General features: G+C 29.9%; 2 protein-coding genes across 3 annotated transcripts; both read right to left on the reverse strand.

Annotated features, from left to right (window-relative positions):
• Nucleotides 1-1,495: 1,495 nt before the first annotated feature.
• LOC125842396 (glutaredoxin-C1-like) lies at nt 1,496-10,847 on the reverse strand. Of its 2 annotated transcripts, XM_049521698.1 has the most exons (2): nt 10,692-10,847; nt 1,496-1,975 (listed from the first exon to the last, which is right to left on the reverse strand). In XM_049521698.1, the coding sequence occupies exons 1-2, from the start codon at nt 10,721-10,723 to the stop codon at nt 1,645-1,647; spliced, it is 363 nt and encodes a 120-aa protein (XP_049377655.1). In that variant the 5' UTR covers nt 10,724-10,847; the 3' UTR covers nt 1,496-1,644. The 2 variants fall into 2 exon arrangements, with proteins under 2 accessions (XP_049377655.1, XP_049377645.1); XM_049521688.1 differs by lacking the exon at nt 1,496-1,975 and having other exon boundaries at nt 10,218-10,847.
• A 9,076-nt stretch (nt 10,848-19,923) lies between these two features.
• LOC125858686 (uncharacterized mitochondrial protein AtMg00810-like) lies at nt 19,924-20,725 on the reverse strand. Its single transcript, XM_049538513.1, has 2 exons — nt 20,254-20,725; nt 19,924-20,168 (listed from the first exon to the last, which is right to left on the reverse strand). Exons 1-2 carry the CDS (start codon nt 20,723-20,725, stop codon nt 19,924-19,926), a joined length of 717 nt encoding a protein of 238 aa, XP_049394470.1.
• Nucleotides 20,726-21,008: the final 283 nt, after the last annotated feature.

Here is a 21,008-nt window from a genome sequence, read left to right on the forward strand (position 1 = left end):
TGTTGAAAATAAGTCTCAAAAGTTATAAAAACAAAATAGATAATTACTTATCTCTAAAAGATTATAGTAAATTATCAATAGCTAGTTTTTAGGATTTCAAATTATTTTGTTAAGTGAATTTAGGAGTTAGGTTTCTACTTTTTGTGATTTGATTTTGTAAAGAAATCATTTGCATATTTTTCTTATTTTTAATTAGGAATTGTATTTACGTCTTTGAGTTTGTTAATAAAATAAAATTCCTTTGATAACCTTGCAATATTTTCCTCTGCTATTTCTCTAGTTCATTCGTTTAAAAAAACCAACGACTTCTCATCCACCTTAATTTTAACTTTGGTTTTTAACATTATGAGAACTTCATATTTTCAAGTGTTTGATAAAAAAAAAATGAAAATTGACAGATGGATAAGTTTATAAATAGGATAGAAATAGTTTTCTAATAAAGATTAATTATATGCAAAAACTCTTTATTTATAATTTTAATTTATTTTTTAATAATTATATTATAATACATTTAGTTATAAATATATCCTATAAGAGATGTAAGTATGGTATTTCAACGATAAAAAGATATAAATATTTGATTTTATAAACAATATAGAAAATATATCAAAAACTGAATCATAATTCATATTTTATAAAATATTTTAGCATAATACACCCCGACAATGTTTTTAATAATGAAACCAAAGTAAGAAGAGATGATCGAAATGTGGTTTATTAGATCATAACATTGGAAATTCCAACAAGGATACTTCTATATACTCTCTTCATTTAATTACTTGGTTCATTGATTTGATGACATTTTATTTATAAAAATTAATTTTAGGATTAATGTACTGTACATAGACTGGCTGTTGGTGTTGTACTGCTACTGGATCATAATCCCTCTGTCCCTAATTATTTGTCCACCTTTCCTTTTTAGTTGTCTCTAATTACGTGTTCATTTTGACAAATCAAGAAAGGACAAACTTTTTTTCTATATTATATCCTCAATTAATTACGTTAAAAATGGTAGAACTTTTTGAAACCTTAACTTTTTAATTTATACACTTCATAATTAATAGGGATAAAATGGTAAACTCACTATATCAATAATTGTTTTCTTAACAAATGTGTCAATTCAAAAGTGGACAAGTAATTAAAAACAGAGGGAAAGAGAGTAATATTTAATACATATTCTTTATTTTTGTCGTTTCAAATTTATGAGCCCAAGAATTTAATTACGTACTTCCACTCATGCTGGCAGACTAGATTGTCATAATAAATACTATTAGGTATATTACCACATATTTTTTATTTTACCTAACTTACCTACTGCTATAAGTCTCATTAAATTAAACAAAGCAAAAAATTCCAACATCCCTTGATTTTGACATGTATGCTTCTTTAGTACTCCATCTTCAATTTTTTTTTATATATTATAGGTCGATATTTAACTAATTTAAGAAAGAAAAACATTCCGCACACATACTAAAAATGTCTTAAAATTCATGGCTTTTAACATAGACATGTTCATGGTTACAAAGAGCATGTCAATTGTCATGACAAAGGGCATAATAGGAAATTAATAAAAGTTTTAATATTTTCGAAGATAGAAATTTTCTCATTCCTTTTTTTTAACAACAAATTATAAAGGAAAGAGTGTCATAGCCAGAGAGCTCCGGCTTCTTTGAGACGAGGGACAAGAGTGCCATTAATATGAGAAGCCATAACTCGATCCATCGATCCGATTAATTCACCACCTATGAACACTACCGGTATGGCGGGTGAGTTTCCAAGAAGCTTGTAAAGCGCCCTCTCCATCCCTCTTCCATTCGGGTCTTGGTCTAGCTCGTACACCATCGGGTTCACACCGAGCTCACAGAACAACCTCTTTATTGCATGGCACATGCAACAACTACTCGAGCTAAATATCACCACCGCGCTTCCTGATGCTAGCCTAGCCACCCTCTCCAACGAGTCCGAAGACGATGACCTTTGCCTTGCCCTAGTGTTTTGGTATTGCATTGTCACACTTTTTTTTTTTTTGTGTGTGTGTGTGTTGATCAATTAGTTGAGCATGCACTAGTATTGGACTATTGGTGATTTCAAAATGTATACAAGGAATTTGAGTTTTGTGGAATATTGATGAGGAAATATTAGGAAGAAATTCAAGGGTATATATAGTGTTTTTTATTTGATTAAGAGAAAGGGTTTATTTATTATTTGTTGGTGCATGGGACATATCGAACTAAATTCTTTTGTTGGTGAAAATGTAATTAAATTTAAGACACTTAAAGCGCAATAGCCAATATATAGCCGCAAAAAAACGGTTTGATAAAAAAAGGCTTTAATGGAAGGCGGCGGCTGTGGTATTTATGACTTTAATAAATTATAAACTCAAGGGATTACGTCAATAGCCAAGGTACAAAATAAGTGTGACACAACTTTATTTGTGACCGGTGGTGCTCTTGAGATAACATAATTATCTATTTTGTTTTTGTAATATTGTGAGACATATTTTCAACAAATCTTTCTTGGATCAGAAATGGTAAATTGTAGTTTTGATATTGATCTTGTGAACAAATCTATCAATTTTTCTTTGGTTTGCAAGGTTAGTATCATCAAAATATATATGCTCTGATGATTTCTATATTTCTGATGGCATCATGTCGTAGTTGATCAATCTTTTTACTTTTCACTGAAGCATTGCTTCTTCCTCTTACCATCATCAGAGTACATATATACTTTGATGATATCAAGCAGTACATGTGCATTAATTGTTAAAAATCGAAAAGTAAGGGGATAGTCACTCGTAAATAATTTATCTTTTTGGGGTACAAGTATTCTTTTTCCTAGTATTTTCGAAGTTGGGTCTTATCGTGTTGTCTAACTACTTGTTTCAATGTCTGAAAGAATTTTATATTTTGTGGTGACAATGATTTTTAGAGAATTAATACTTTTTAGAACTTTTCAATAAATTGGACAAATCCCAAAAATCAAATGCAATAATCTTTCACTTGGAAAAATAGACACACCATTTCTGCAATTTAGCGTCACATTTTGATATTGATAGAAGGAAAAGTGGTATCATTGTAGAATTCTCACGTTTAGGATTAGAGAAATTAAGGATTTTATTGATGATCAAAATTATTGAGTACATTCTCCTAATATAGGGAGAGAATTGTATAGTCCTAAGTCAACTATTTTAAAGTCTTACCACAATAACTATTATTAATATAATAATACTACAGTTAAAAATAATCTAATCCTAGTCGTAATCTAATTCTAGTCGACTTCAGCTGGTACAAGAACACAAGAATTACTTGATGTATTCATCAATCTTTTTTGTTCCTAGCCTAAAACTGTATAGTTGTTGTTTAAGCTGAAACTCCTTATCTTTTGCTGCTGACAATTAGGTACATGTTTTCTTCTCTCAAAGTGCCTGAGATCCAACTCCTTAGAAACACATCTTTATCTTCCAATCATCAATGTTGCCACTATCTTTTGCATCCATCTCAACCGCTACAATTTTCCCAACAGTCTGTTCAATGGAACAACTACTTTTAGTTGGTTCATTATCTGTGATGAGATAGGTTAATTAGTCTCATGACCTGAACCATTTGAGATATTTCTGAACTCCATATGAGGTAGTCTGTTAGATTAAGTTTGAGGGAGCAAGCGGCAATGAGTTGATGAAGTGATGGGGCAGACATAGTGTTGGTAGAAGGGGCCATTGCAGTTGAACATATGGTTCTTTTTTTCTTCCTTTTTTTTTATTAGTACACAGAGATCAGAAGAGATTTTAAGCTCTGATACCATGTAGAATTCTCACGTCTAGGATTAGAGAAATCAAGGATTGTATTGATGATTAAAATTGTTGAGTACATGCTCCTTATATAAGGTGTAGAGTCGTGAATTAACTTTACTTAGAGTCCTAGTACAATAATTATTACTAATATAATAATAATAATAATGCAATTATAAATAATCTAATCCTAGTCGTAATCTAATCGTAATCAACTTCAGCTAGTATAAGAAGTAGCATCCTAGTTGATATAAGTAGTTTAATCCTAGTGTGACTCTAACTCTGTTGTACACATTGATTGGACTAGGTTGTTCAACATGTTCTATGTCTTCAGTTTCTTTTATCTTTCACAATCAGAGCATTATGTTTTTGTTAATTGTCTATTTCAATGATAGATCCAAATATGAGCAAGATGACGTTTTTGAATAGTAGCAATTATCATATTTGGAGAGGCAAGATAAAAGATCTTTTATTTATCATGAAAATGCATTTAAATGTGTTCGCTTCTAATAAACTTGAGTTAATCAATGATGATTGAAATTTGAGCACCTACAGGTTTATGACTATATCAGATAATGGGTTGAAGATAATGTTAGAAATAACATTATGAATGATATACATGTTAGAAGTTTATATGATAAGCTTGAGACACTCTATGCTTCAAAGACTGAGTATAACAAGTTGTTTCTACAGAAACAATTGATGAATATCATATATAAAGAGGGCAATCTTATTTCTGATCATATAAATGATTTTCAGGGTGTCATTGACCAGTTGTCCAAAATAAGTGTAAAGTTTGATGAAGAAATACATGGCTTTGACTTTTTAATACTGTGTCAGACTCTTTTGAAACTCTTCAAATTTCTTTGACTAATTATGCTCCCAGTGGTGCTGTAACTATGGAATATGATAAAAGTCGTTTCTTAAATAAAGAGATGAGAAGAAGATCTCAAGACTTATCTTCATCGGTTTTACATTCTGATGTTTTGGTTACTAAAGACATGGAACTAATTTAGAGGTCAAAATGAGAAAGATAAAAGTAAAGGGAAGTCAAAGTTTAAATACAAGAATTTTACATGTGACTGTTGCCACAAAAAAATTGGTATATCAAGAAATATTGATATGAGTACAAGAAATATAAGACAACAAAAGAAAGATGGCAATAATGAAAATCGTGTTGTTATTGTTACTAAGGGTGATCTTCTTGTTGCTTGTGATGAAAATGTCATTAATCTTATTTATGATAAGTCTAGCTAATTTGTGAATTCTGGTACTACTTCACATGTCACGCCTAAGAAGGAATTTTTCTCTTCTTACACTTCAAGTAATTTTGAAATGTTGAAAATGGGCAAAGATATTGAGGTTGAGGTAATTGGCATTGGCACCGTTTGCTTGGAAAGTAACAATGATTTGAGACTAGTTCTCAACAATGTCAAGCATGCTCCAGATATTCTCTTGAATTTTATTTCTATAGATAACCTTGATGATGAGGGCTATGTTAACACTCTTGGTGCTGGTCAGCGAAATCTTACTAAGGGCTTCAGTGATTGTGGCTCGAGGTGAAGTGTTATCTAACTTGTTTGTATTTTAGGGCTCTACTTTTAGAGGCTCGGTAAATTTGGTGGAGAATGATACTTCATCAGAGTTATAACATAGAAGACCTCATATGAGCGAGAAGGAGATTGATAATTTGGCTGAAAAGAATTTGCTTTCTGAGTGGAACAAGTAAAGTTGAAGAAATGTGTTCGTTATTTAGCCGGTAAATAGAAAAGTATTTATTTTTAGAGCCATCCGCCTTTAAGAAATCTTGATTTTCTGGAGTTGGTATATTCTGATTTGTGTGATCCTATTAAAGGTAAGATCTCATGGTGGTGCACTTTACTTTGTGACTTTTATTGATGATCATTATCACAAATTTGGGGTATTCTACTTGAAGTCCAAGATCAAGTACTTGATGTGTTCAAGAATTTTCAGGCCTTGATTGAGAGACAAATCGAAAAAATTGAAATGCATCTTTTCAGATAATGGTGGTGCATATATTGATCTTTTTGATAAAAATTGTAGAGAGCAGGGTATGCGATATCAGAAAACTATTCCAAAAGCTCCTCAACTAAATGGTTTAGTAGAAAGGATGAACATAACTTTAGTTAAGAGGGTTAGATGTTTGTTTTCAAATGCTAAGCAATCAGATTCCTTTTAGAAAGAAGCACTAAATACTGCTACCTATATCATCAATTTATTTCTCTACTCTTGCTTTGAATGGTGATATCCCTGACATATTTTGATCTGATAAGAATGTCTCTTATGATCATCTAAAGTATTTGGGTGTAAAACCTTTATGCATGTTCCTAAGGATGAGAGGTCAAAGTTGGATGTTAAAACTAGGAATGTATCTTTGTTGGTTATGATTATGATAAATTTGATTATCATTTCTATGATCTAGTTAAGAAGAAATTTGTTAGAAGTTGTGATATTGTGTTCTTTGAAGATCTTGACAAAGCTGAGAAAGTTAATTCTCAGAGTAATGAGAGCTCAGTTGATATTCATCAAGTTTTTTTGCCTATTACTCCTGAAGAAAATCAAGTTGATAATGAAGATGGTGATCATATTCAGAATGATCGGTATGATGTTGATGCATCAATGCAAGATGATGTAGTTGGTTAACAACCAACTTTATTTATGTTTCAGAGAGTTCTCTCAAAATAATTACTAAATGAAAAATACCTTCATCTCATTATTTTTTCAATGATTATGTACTCTTAACTGACGGGGGAGAACTTAAGAGTCTTGATGAGGTCATGAAAAGTGAAGAAAAAGAAATGTGATTTGATGCTATCGAAGATGAAATCAAGTCTCTACATAATAATCATACCTTTGATTTGATTAAGCTACCTAAAGACAAAAAAGCTTTGAAAAATAGATGGATTTTCAAGGTGAAACATGAAGATGACAACTCAATTCCATGGTACAAGGCTAGACTAGCTGTGAAGGAGTTTAAGCAGAAAAAAAGAAGTTGATTGTGATGAGATATTCTCTCTGATTATGAAGATGTCTTATGTTCATGTGGTTTCAAGCTAGGATGCAATTCTAAATTTAGAGATTGAGGAAATGAATACTAAAACTATTTTTCTCCATGTCGATTTAGATAAAGAATTTATATGGAGTAGCCAAAAGGTTTTGAAGTCAAGAAAAAAAAGAATGATGTTTGCAAACTAAAGAAGAACTTATATGGTCTAAAACAAGCTTTCAGACAATGGTACGGGCTTCAAGAAAACTTCTTCTGACCATTGTGTTTTTGTGCAAAAATTCTTTGATGGTAACTGTATCATTATTTTGCTTTATGTGATGACATGTTTCTTGTTGGTCATAATGTTTGCAGGATTAAAAAGTTGACTCAAGAGTTGAATGAGTCCTTTGCTACAAAAGATTTGGGATTATCAAGGCAGATTTTTGGCATGCAGATCGTCCGCCAAAAAGTTATGATTATCACAAGAGATGTATATTTAGAAAGTAATTTGTAAATTCATAAAGTACTTCGTAGGTTCAAAGTGGAAAAAGCTAAAGTTGTCAATACACCTTTAGCTATGCACTTTAAATTGAGCACTAAGTATTGTCCTTCTAGTGATGGTGAGAAGGAAGATATGAAAAAGGTTCCTTATGCTTCAGTTGTTGATAATTTGATGTATGCAATGATGTGTACAAGATCAGATATTGCTCATATGTTGGTATCATTAGTTGTTTTCTTCCTAATCTAGGAAGAGAGCATTGGAATATTGTAAAGTGGATTATGAGATATGTTTGTGGAACTTCTAGTCTGAGTTTGTGTTTTGGGACAAAAAAATCTATTTTCTTTGGTTACACTAATTTAGATATTGGTGATGTTGATACTCATAAGTTACTTCACGATACTTGATTACTTTTGCAAGGACCTGTGCCTTGGCAATCTAGATTGCAAAAATATGTTGCTTTATCTATTACAGAAGCTGAGTTTATTGTTGTTGTTAAAGCTTGTAAAGAGTTAATCTGGATGAATAGATTTTTGGGGGAACTTAATTGCGTTCAAGAGATGTATGTGCTTTATTGCGACAGTCAAAGTTCTATTCACCTTGGCAAGAATTCTAGATTTCATGATCGATCTAAACACACTGATGTGAAATATCATTGGATTCGAGATGTGTTGAATTCTAAGTTTTTTGAACTTATAAAATTCCATACGGATGATAATGATTCCGACATAATGATTAAAGCTTTGTCAAGAGGGAAGTTTGAAAAATATTGCATGATCTTCGGGATGACGGTCTCCTCCACATAGTCGGGAGGGGGAGAATTGTTGGACTTTAGATTTTTTTTTTTCCCCTTTTTATGTGGGTAAATATAAATCTAATTTTTACTTGCCCACTTTTGTTCATAAGCTCAATACTTTATGGTGCATATGTAAGACATCTTTTAGGTCTTATTTTAAAAGAAATAAAAAGAGAGATCAGCGTGCAACCACAACAAGAGAGAAAAGTGAGAAAAGAGTACAGATTTTTGTACCCCTATTTTCAGCCTTAGCAGCCACTTTCAAATCGCAATTTCCGTTTCGTTTCTTGTTCGACTGAGCTAATTTTTTGACAGCTCATTTCCTTTAAACTTAATCTTTGATTGGGAACTGAGAGTGGTGGATTAACTCTAGATTTTATCTCGTGAACAAAAGTTGTATTTTGGTGATTTTACTCATTTTTACTTCTCTAGTTTTTGGTGCTATCTTCTAGAAGTTGTTGCTCATTATTTGACACTTATTTGTTGGTCATTTTGGAGAACACATTTATAACTCTTATTGATTATAATGTAGCTTTTGTCCCCATGATTTTTACTCTTCACTCTGAAAAAGTTTTTCACGTAATCTTGATGTCTCCTGTTGTTGATTTATATTTGCTTGTCTTGTTTGCTTTTGGTTATATGCTTGCTGCCCCAAACAATGTTTGAGCTTGAATTTGTTTGTTGGTTCAAATAGAAGATAAAGTTTATAGTTGAATTTTGTTCCTTTATTGCCATGTCATACACCTTTGTTTGTGCTTGTCTTTCCCAACGTACCACATATTCAAACTGTGTTTTGCTCAACATAACTTTATACAATTATTTAATCATTAAAATAAAATGAGTTGCAAATAATAAACTTGACTTAATTTTCTATAACATAGATAAATAAAAAGCAAAAGTTACTCCCTCCGTCTATTTTTATTTGTCATGTTGTACTTTTCGAAAATTAATTTGATTAATTTTAAAATTTAAATTAGATTACATTAATTCAATATTTTAAACAACAAATTTAGATATTCAAAAAATATACGAAAAGTATTATAAATTGCAATGTTTTGCATATCAATATGATGAAAAAATACATCAAAAAATATTAGTCAAAATTTTTATAATTTAACTCGAAAAATGAAATTATAACAATTAAAAGTGGCCGAAATATAAATAGTATTTTTAGGAGTAGTGTGTAGAGGCTGCACTGGCTGCTGGCATTTGTGCTGCTACTCCTATTTAATAGGAGTACATATTATTCACTTGTCGTTTCGAATTTATTAGCCCAAATAGTTACGCTTCTGCGCATGCTGGCATACTACTGATACTAGTGTACATACAAGGGATATAAATTTAATGATGGAAATAGTACTTACTGCTATATTGAGATCGATTGGATCCATCCATTATTAGAAAATCGTCATTTTTCGATTGATGTTATAGCTGAAGCGGCTCAAATATAGTAGTGGTTTAAAATTAAATATAAATTGAAGTCTTAAAAAATTATAAAAAAAAATTAAGTTTATTATATTTAGGTCATTTAGTTTTTTCTTTTAAGAGAGTATTCTAGATTTGTCAATCTTTTAATAATTCTCTTCTTTATATGAAAAATGACGGAATCAAAATTTTTATTAAGTAAACCGAATATGTTAAGAGGTGTCAATTAAATCAAATTCTAACGTATAACATAATTTTCCGATGAAGTAGTGTCGCTTGGCACCTCTCCGCCCTATTGTAGTCGTACGTTCGTACGTTTCCGACTATGTTACAGTGGATAATTTTGTCAACTATTTATGTTAGGTTATTAGAGTAATATATATCAAGGATTATTATTAATTTCAATCAATTCCTCTAAATTCAACCATCCAAATTGTAGAAAAAGAGGAATGGACTAAATGTATATGGTCAGGCATTAACCAGATTGCCACAATAATACTATTAGGTCTATTACCAGATATTTCTGACTTTACCTAACCTAACTACTACTATTAAAGCTCATTAAATTAAACAAGCAAAAAATCCCTTGCTCTTGACATGCTTCTTTTAGTAATAATCCATCATCTAATTCATATGATACGTCGATATTTAGCTAAACATGAAATTTAAAAAAGAAAAATATTCGATCGAAAATTCGTGACCTTAAATATATCATTACATTTTATGTTTATGGAGAGCATGTCATGACTAAGGACAAAGTAGGAAGTTAATTAAAAGTTGCAATATATTCGAAAATAGAAGAATATGATCATTCATTTTTCTTAACAGACTAAAAATGAAAGATTGTTACAGCCAGAGAGCTCCGGCTTCTTTGAGAAGTGGTACAAGAGTGCCATTAATATGAGAAGCCATAACTCTATCCATCGATCCGATTAGTTCACCACCTATGAACACAACCGGTATAGCCGGTGAGTTGCCAATAAGCTTGGAAAGCGCCCTCTCCATCCCTTTTCCATTAGGGTCTTGGTCTAACTCGTACACCATCGGGCTCACCCCGAGCTCACAAAACAACCTCTTCATTGCATGGCACATGCAACAACTACTCGAGCTAAATATCACCACCGCACTTCCTGATGCTAGCCTAGCCACCCTCTCCAACGAGTCCGAAGACGATGACCTTTGCCTTGCCCTGGTGTTTTGATATTGCATTGTCACAATTTATTTTTTGTATGTGTGTGTTGAGATCAATTAGTTGTGCATGCACTAGTATTGGTAATAAAATTAGATGGAAAAAATTAAAATATGATTTTACAAAAGGTATTTAAGGAATTTGAGTTTGTTGGAATGATGAGGACATATGAAAGAAATTCAAGGGTATATATAGTGTCCTAAGATAAAGGGGTTATTTATTGTCGTTTGGTGCATGAGATATATCGAACTAAATTCTTTTGTTGGTAAATAGTACTCCCTTTGTTTGTTTTCAATTATAGTAGTTCATTATTGACTTATTATCGAAATTAAAAAACAGTAAATAATATAAATAATTTTACAAAATCACTTTTAAATATAAATCATCTATTATTAAAAAAATAAATAGTATTTAATAATAAGGATAAAATAGTCTCAAAATGATAAATTATTTATTAAATTTATAAATTAAACATATATTATTTCCTCTGTCCCTAATTACTTGTCCACTTTTGAATTGACACACCTATTAAGAAATCAATCAATGACATAGTATGTTTATCGTTTTATCCCTATTAATTATGAAGTTGATGAAAAGTTTTACCTTTTTCAAACTAATTAATTGAGGATATAATATGTAAAATTATTTTGTCCAGAAAAATTATTAAACATCTCAAAATAGTAAAATGAACGAACCGAGTACTTATATCATTAAATTAAAGACGCTAAAAAGTGTGTATAAGCCGAAAAAAAAAGGTTTGAGAAAAGAGCCTTTAATGGAAGGCGGCGGTTGTGGTGTTTATGTCTTTAAAATAATAAATAAACTCAAAAGGATTACGTCAATAGCCAAGGAGTACATTTTTACCTACCTATCAATTAATTTAATTAATTTTTAAAAATTGAATTAATTTAATATTTAACTTTTAGATATTTGAAATTATATTAAAAAAATTATAAGTTGCAATTTATGTCATATTGATATAATAAAAATATATCTTAAAATATTAATTAAAATTCATGTATTTTAACTTTCAAGTAGATACGATCAGAAAGAGTAATTGACTATTGATATAAAAAAAAACAGATACTAAAATATTTTACGAAGATATTAATCATATCAAAATATATATATTTTAATTTAGATAAGTGTATTTTATCCTTTCAAACACATTTTCACTTTCTAAGGTGAATAAATTTCCTAAGAAATATCTTCAAACTAAAAAACATTGAGTAGTTAATAATTAATATGGACAAGAAAGAGTGTTACTTATGCTATATTCCTTCCGTCTAATAATAATTATTCATGTATTATTTTGGGAAGATCAATAATATTTATTCACTTTATGAAATTAATGGTTTTTTATATTTAGTTCCTAATTTTCTCTTATTATTAATTATAGTTATTTCTCTATTATATTTTTCAAAATATTGTATTTATTATATTCAAAGAGTGATAGTAAAATTATCCTTTTATTTATAATTTCTTTAAAAAAGTGTGTTAAGTCAATAGTGAACAAGTATTGTTGAACATAAAGAAAATTAAGTTCATTAATTAGCAACTTGGAGTCTTTTACACTAATTTGGCTGCTTTTCATTACACCTTCTTTCTATTTCTTCAAGTACATAATTAGATTAGTGATATTTGTCATATCTAAAATTTAAAAATTTAGATTAAATTAATTTAATTTTTTTTTATCATAATTAAAAGACAAATTAGAAAAAAACTAACCAATTTTTATAAGAAAATTCTCTATCTTCCACAAAACTTAACCTCTCATTAGTAACTAAAGGTGCCACGTGTATAAAAAAAGATGTGATAAAAGTCATTAGAGAGTAATAAATTGATAGTACAATGTATAGGTTATGCGGCATTTATTGAAAGGGGAACACGATACAAACTTCACGTGTCGTTTTTATTTTTATCTCTAGAAACGGTAACATATTGAGCCACGGCTCTTTCTAACAACACATCAAGTCATCAACCATTGTCTCAGATGTTCGAATATCTCATTCTCTTTAAAAAGATTTAAGTTTATTGACATAATTTAATATCACCAACATTTATATTCTTAACTTGTTCCTTCTAGAACAAAATGTTCCAATAACGTCATATAACTTAAATAACTTCAAATTAGTTAAAGCGTTCAAATTCCAAAAAAAAATGAAAAATTCCTTTAATATATAGTTACTCACTTTTGTATAGTAAATTAGTTGAAGACGTAAGGTCTGTTTGGATAGCCCACCAGGTAATTGGAATTTGTGTAATTATTAGGATAGTAATTACCAACCTAGTAATTACAAACATAGTAATCACGATGACCCGTTTGTTTGCCATAGTGTAATAACAAGTATACTGGCTGGACATGTGTAATCATAAGGTTATATTGAATTTTAAAAATTAAAATTAATTATCTAAAATTAAAATTTTATATTAGACAAATAAAGACTTTTGTAAATAATATTAAATTGAATATTTAAGACATGTATTGTCTTTTGAAAATATATTAATTAATAAACATATGTTCTTAACTAATATATTATAAAAAATTATTGATTTACATTTTTTAAATTATTATATTTTAATTAAATCTATATATAATATAAAGCTAGATAAAAGAAAAGTGATGTGGAGCCTCTCTTTGGCCAATGATTCTATTTATCTTTTTTTTTTCCCTCATTTTTTGACATTTTTTTATTTTCTTTTTTTTCATTATTATTGTATAAAAATGAATGAGTCAATTACTACTCCATTTATTCATATTCTTTAATATAAAAACTTAATTGTCTTTATTTGCGGAAACTCTCATGACTTTTGATAATCATAAATGATAATTCATGTTAATAGTCATGCTCATGATATCTTTTGATATTCCATATTATGTCCTATAAATAGAGGCATTAGAAATTTTGGTACAAAAGAAATGATCAAATTTATATGTATAAGAACTAGGGATTAACTAGATGAAGTCATCTCATTTTTTTGGTCAAGAATCTCAATCTTTTATTTATAACTTTATAAAATAGTATTCTATAGCTTATATATTGTTTTCAGATTATTATTTTTTACTTATATGATGTTTGATTATTTTATTGCGGGTGCTTATTTTGTTGTTGAATGGAAAATATATCATCTTTTTCATGACATTTGATAAACAAATAGAATTTCAATATAGTAATTTAATGGAAAAAATCTAAATCTACTCTCGTAAGATTATTGACAGAAATGTATAATTATTATTTTTATTTACATGTAAGTAGTACTTTTTATTACTTGAGTTTTATTGTAAGAACTTGACAAGAATTTCAAGTAAAGCAAATTTTATATCAAATGTTTCGTGTGAATTGGTAAAAAGTCATTTTTTTTATTTTTCTCTTTAATGTAAAACTTAATGGTGTTTATTTTCATTACTCTTGTTGCTTCTTATTACTATAAGTCTATAACCTCTAAAATAGTTACTCCCTCCGTCTCATTTTATGTAAGGTAGTTTGACTCGACACGAAGTTTAAGAAAGAAAGGAAGACTTTTAAAACTTGTGATCTAAAATGAATGATAGAAATTTGTGTGGCTGTAAATCATTTCATTAAGGGTAAAATAGACATTTTATAGTGAAATTGTTACTTAATATAGCAATGTGTCATTTTTTTTAACTGACTAAAAAGGAAAGGAAGTCACATAAATTGGGACAGAGGGAGTAATAATTATATTCATGATATTATTTGATATTTTATATTGTAGTCTTATAAATCTATAAATAGTGATATTGTAAAATTTTGTTGAAATGAGCACATTAGCATTTCAGGTTGTCATGTTTTCCGTGCTTATTAAGTTGATACTTTGGTTTGACTAAGAATAAGAGATGAAGGCTATTGAATGGTGATTGTGGCTTCTGGAAGTGTCACGACCCAGACCATCGTGATTAGCACCCACACTAACCCTCCGGTGGAGAACCATTAATACTAATTAGCTAACCAAAGAATCGAATAACAAGGCATTTAAGTTATGGAAGCAAGTTAAATAGCTAAAGACTAAAGTTCCCATAAACTTCCACAAGATCTAACAAGTAAACAATGCGGAAAATACACATAGAACCTGAAAGTCAATGTACCAAAACATCCAAAGTTCAACAAGTCTAAACAAGAAGGGATACAACCCCAAACTAATGAACTAATAACTAACTAGAAAGTCTAAGTCCGAAATGTGGACATAGACAAAAAGAGAACTCATAGCAACCTGGAAGAACTAGCTCACCCTTGGATTCGAAAGTGATCACTAATCTTCTAAGCGATGTTTGTCAATAGTCGTCTGAAGATGCCCTGTACTCAACAAAGAAAGAGCAAGTGCAGTATCAGTACACAATCACAGTGTACTGGTAGGATCACACGGCTATCCCACTAACTGCAACATACATAAGTCAATACAACAATATAATCACATGCATATATCGAACATATACAATATCTTCATCATTTACAAACAACGAACAGTTTCACATTTCTCAAGATACACAATTATATCAAATTATTGGCTCTCTCATGGAATCCAAACCCAAACCCAAACTGTTAGCATACCAGAACATGGTATCCGATCCAATGATTATGCCAAAACGTGGCAACCGATCCCATAATTATACTGGAACGTGGCAACCAATCCAAGTTAGTGTGTCGGAATGTAACACCCGATCCAATCAACAAGCCACAATCACAATTACAAAGTACATACTCATAATCATACAATCAAGTCATGATTCATGACATTCCTCATTCCTATATCCTCATTTACAATTAATGTGATCAATAATGCAACATTCGCATAAAAACATGTATCATAATGAAGCAAGAACAAGCATATATCACACAATCATAGAATCACAACTATCACCTACCTCGAAACAAGCTTGAAACCCTAAGAAACTTGATCATTCCCTTTCCGGATTGGTTCCGCTTGTTCTTGGTCTACAAACAATCAATATAATACGGGAATCAATAAACAATCACTAATTACTGGATTACTAACAATTCTAACAACCCTAGATCATACTCATGATCCCACTACCCAAATTAGGTCTTTTCCCACTATAATTCTCAGATCAAAACTCTCCCCCATCGATATTTACTCATTAGATTACGTTCTACGGATCGAAAAACGGATTCGGGGAGTTAAAACCTTACCTTTAGCCTTAAAGATGGTGGCAAACTGTCAAGAATCGCCTGGGGTTCGTCTCCTTACTCTCAAAGTCGAAAAGTGCAGAATAAAGACATTTTGGAGTTTATTTCCGACTTAAGTCGCGTCGGTCCCGCCACAACGATCCCCACCATGCTACAGCGGCCTCGCCTTGGTGAGAGAAATCATCGCCAAAGCGGTTTGCATGAAACAGTGAGCTATTTTAATAATTCCAATACCCCCATTTCACAACACGCCTTCAACCAACGACACTCAGAAACTACCCGTTCATGCTAAGATCAATTTCAGAAGTTCTACTCACTCGAATTCAATTCCGTAAAGTCGTACAGATTCCTTAACGTCTTATCTATCTACTCATGTAATCAAATTCATAATTAGATCAGCCAATTGCTAACAGATTTCTCTAGACTTTAATGACTCCAATTTCGTCCAAATCTGGACTAGGTTGGGAAATTCCAAGTTACTACGAAAAGTTTTTCGACCCAAAAAATTTTCCCGATGGCTTTTTCTAAAACGACGGAACCCAGTCGTTACAGGAAGTGGATATCAACAAGAGCTTTGAAGATTGTGTATTGATTTCTTATTTTTTTAAATGTTTAATGATTAAATCGTAAGAATGCTATTGTATTATTTATTTATTTTAGTTCTCTCATCTCTTTATTTTATTTTATATAATGTTTTGATTGTCATAAATTTATAATTTCTTTTGGTTCAAAATAGTAACTTATGACTTTGTGGGACATAATTATCTCTTCCTTTTAGTTTTGGCCTTTAACTTACTAAAAAATGTCTAAATATAATTTCCCCCATGAATTTTCAATTACAAAACCCTTCACTACAAATTTTAAATAACACTAAAATCTACACAATAATGTCTCAAGTCTCTCGAGGTTTTCATCATTACTATAATCTTTGGCTAAGAATCCTATTTATTTTCTTATATAAATATAGCAATTTTTTTCTATTTTTTTTATAGAATATTAAATATATCAATTAACCGTTCTTTCATATTGTTTTATGCAAATCTTTATGGTCGTTATTTTCATTACTCTCATATTTTTTATTATTATAACCTCTAAAATAATTAATAGTCATATTGATGACATTTTTTGTTATTCATATTATAGTCCTACAAATAGAAGCATTGTAAGACTTTGGAGAAATTATCACAATAGCCTTTTAAATTGTTATGTTTTTAATACTTATTTTACTCATTCTTTAGTTTGACTTGAAGAATAAAATGAAGACTATTGAATTGTGATCGGCCTGTGGTAGTGGATGTCGACAAGAACTCGAAAGATTGTGCATTAATTGTATTTTTTTTCTTTTTATTTTTTAATGATTAAGATTGTAAGAATAATGTCATATTTTTTTGTAGTTCTCTTTATGATTTCTCTTTATTTTGTATTTTATATAAAAAAATTATTGTCGTAAGTTATATTTCTTTTGATTCAAAAGAGTAAATTATGACTTTGTCGGAGGCCGTTTAACTACTAACCAAACATTTTCTCTATGAAATCAATTATATATCTGATAAATGTATTAATATTTTATCATCATTCATAACTGCGCAAAGCGCGGACAACTTCACTAGTTAATCATAAAAACAAAAAGCACAAAATTTTTATGAATATCATGAAATGCATGTTTGACAATAAGATTAATATTATAAATATAATGTCATAAAATTATAAAAACATTTGACAAAGCTAATCTATCAACTCTGACTAAAAAATAGTCTGCAAGTAAAATATCAAGTCAATGCTCCTAAAACAAATTAAGTTGAAAATATAACATAAGTTCTAAATTCAAAACAAAAAATTTAACATAATACGCTTATGCTAAATTTCAACATAATATACCTAAGTATGATTTAACATAAAAGAAAAACGTAAGTCCATAATCTTATTCAACAATTAATTCTACTTTAATTTAAAAATTAGAGTACTAACAAAATTATATTAATAAAAAAATAGATAATACGACATGGTCAACCAAACATGTCAGACAATGTAATTACACTCAATTACACCAAATTCTAATTATCAGGGTGACTTTCCAAACAAGCCCTTAAAATATCTTTCATTGTCTTAACTCTTTCTTTTACTACACTGGCCTCAATATAATCACAATATAAACTTCTCATCTTTCTTATACTATTTCTCTCGTATATATTTTTTTTCCCAAACAAAGTAAGATTATCACTTTATATAGAGGAGGAATTCTTCATTGCAATTATTAGGAAGATTATGAGGTAGTAAATTGGATAAATGAATGACTTATAGGTTACAAGAGTTACCGGGAATAATTAGGTAAAATAATATGTTAATGAGTTTAGAGGTTACAAAAGTTACTAACCACTATTGACCATATTCTACCATAATTGATGAGAGTAAAGAGTCACAAATGTAATGTCCACCAGTGGACATAGCATGATACATAATGTGACATATGATACATTTTTATTAATATTAAAATGTCACAATAACATGACGCAGTTGATTCGAAATTTAAAAATAAAATAATTATTTTAAAATTTATGGTCTAAAATAGTTATAGATATATTTGTGTTGCTATAGATTATTTCATAAAATTTAAAATTAATATTTTAAATCATTACTTAATATAACTATAAAAAATAATAATTTAACTGACTAATAAAGTGGGACAAAGGAGTAATTATTTCAATGTTTAGTATTTTCTTAGGTTCAAAATAATTGAGGTAATTGAGATTTTAATCTTTAAAATTTGATCCAAAGTGGTAGGTATAGTATTAAATTAAGAAGATATTTAATTTTTATAAAGAATATTTGTCCTTTAACACATTCCCAATTCAAATACCATTTTGATGATAATTATGTCAAATTCTTTTTAAAAAAAAACTAAGAGCATTTTAATCAAAATTTCTTTTAACATCTTTAAGATTAAATTAATTCCTTGATTTATGTGTTCAAATCTAAAACATCAATTGAGCCAAAGGGAGTATTGTTTAATGGGAAAATTACTTGGCTTAACAAACTTTAGTTTTCTTATTATTTGTATAGAGATTGTTTAAAAAAATACATACATAGCTATTCTTTGAATTTTATAATAGTAGATTTTCGAAAAAAAAATTAACCGTTTGTCATTCTTTATTATATTATTTATGGGGTTATATCCGATAGGAGATTTTTTTTCGGGCGACATATTTGTATTCATTTGTTCCCACGTTCCTCCCTCCTATTTTCTTCTAATTACATATCTAATAATATTTTAAAAGAATTATTTTCTCCGCCATAATTTATGTGACACTTTTTGATTTTGAAATTTATATAAGTTTTTTCTTATCATTATTTTTTAAAATATTTTTAAAAATAAATTAATTATTAATAATTGTAAATTATAGTATTTTTTTTCCATCATTTTCAAATATGTAAATTTTATTAAAGAATACATGTCTCGATTCACGATCAAAATTAAATATTTGACTTTCAAAATTTGAACTATGCAAAATAAATTGAGACATGCGAAATACAAATTTTTCCATGAGACTTGAAGAAGAAACTCCATGGGTGACTATATGAACGTAAATGGAAGCTCACAACTGTGAGATTAATGGAAGCTAAGAGAGAACAAACAACTTGTATTGAATTTTTTTAATTGAAGATACAAACAGTAGTAAGAGCTATATTTATAAGCTCTGTTTTACACTAACTCGTAACTTTCCTAACTACCACTAGGACAAGTTGTTATAACTAACTACTTGAAAAGACTAATATGCCCCTTTTATTCCTTCACTCTTGTAACTACTTTAACAGCTTCTTTGTATCACAATACTCCCCTTCAAGCTAGGTGGTGAAAAAATCTTGAGAACTCCTAGCTTGGATAGTAGGTGCTCATGTTGCAATCTAGATAACCGCTTTGTTAACACATTAGCTGGTTGTTCTTTAGTTGATAGATACTGTACCTTAATTTGACCCTTTTGTAGTTTTTCCTTTATGAAATGACAATCGATTTCATTATGTTTTGTCCTCTCAAGATATACTGGATTTGCAACAATCTAAATGGCAGCTTTGCTATCACTACATATCTGTACTGGTAACTGAACCTCAACTCCTACTTCTTTCAACATCCCAAGTAGCCACACTAATTCTAACACAGTGGAGGCAAGACTTCTATATTCAGCTTCAGCTGAGCTTCTTGAGTCTGTTGTTTGCTTCTTTTCCTTCCATGATACTAATGACTGACCAATCTTGATCATGTACCCTGTCACAAATTTTCTGGTCAGTAAACAGGATGCCCAATCTGCATCACAAAAAGCAGTAACCAGCCCATTTGATTCACTTGATAATAACAGTCATTGACCAGGTTGTCTTTTTAGGTATCTGACAACCCTTAAGGCAGCCATCAAGATGAGACTTCTTTGGTTGTTGTAAGAACTGTCTTAGTGTCTGAGTGATGAATGATATGTCTGGCCATGTCATATTCAGATACAACAATTTCTCTATCAATCTTTGATACATTGTCTGATCAACTAGTGGATCATTTGATTCATCCTGAGTTTTGTTTACATTCTCATCATATAGTTTAGATGTTAGTTTGACATTGATGTCAATAGGAGTTCCTGCAGGTTTGGCTGCACTCATGCCAACTTCAGTTATAAGCTCAAGAGCATACTTCCTTTGATGCATTAGTGTACCAGTTGTTGATCTAGTGAACTCAATGCCTAGAAAGTACTTCAATTCCCCCAAGTCCTTCATTTTGAAAGCTTGCTGCAATGCTTTCTTTGTATATTCTATTAACTTCAGGAAGCTACCAGTTATTAGCATGTCATCCACATATACTAATACTATAATTATCATTGCTCCTGATCTATTGATAAACAATGAATAATCATGTTGACTTTGTTTGAAGTTGAGTTTAAGAAGAGCTTCAATCAATATTTGATTCCATTGCCTTGGAGCCTACTTGAGACCATAGAGTGACTTTGTTAGTCTGCATACTTTCTCCCTTTGACTGACAAAGCCCTGAGGTAGTTGCATATAAATCTCATCATCTAGATCACCATAGAAGGCATTGAATACATCCATCTGATGTATATGTCATTGCCTAGAAGCTGCAAGAGACACTATTGTCCTAACTGTC

The sequence above is a fragment of the Solanum stenotomum genome, chromosome 1 (genome assembly GCF_019186545.1).
Source record: "Solanum stenotomum isolate F172 chromosome 1, ASM1918654v1, whole genome shotgun sequence".
NCBI lineage: Eukaryota > Viridiplantae > Streptophyta > Magnoliopsida > Solanales > Solanaceae > Solanum > Solanum stenotomum.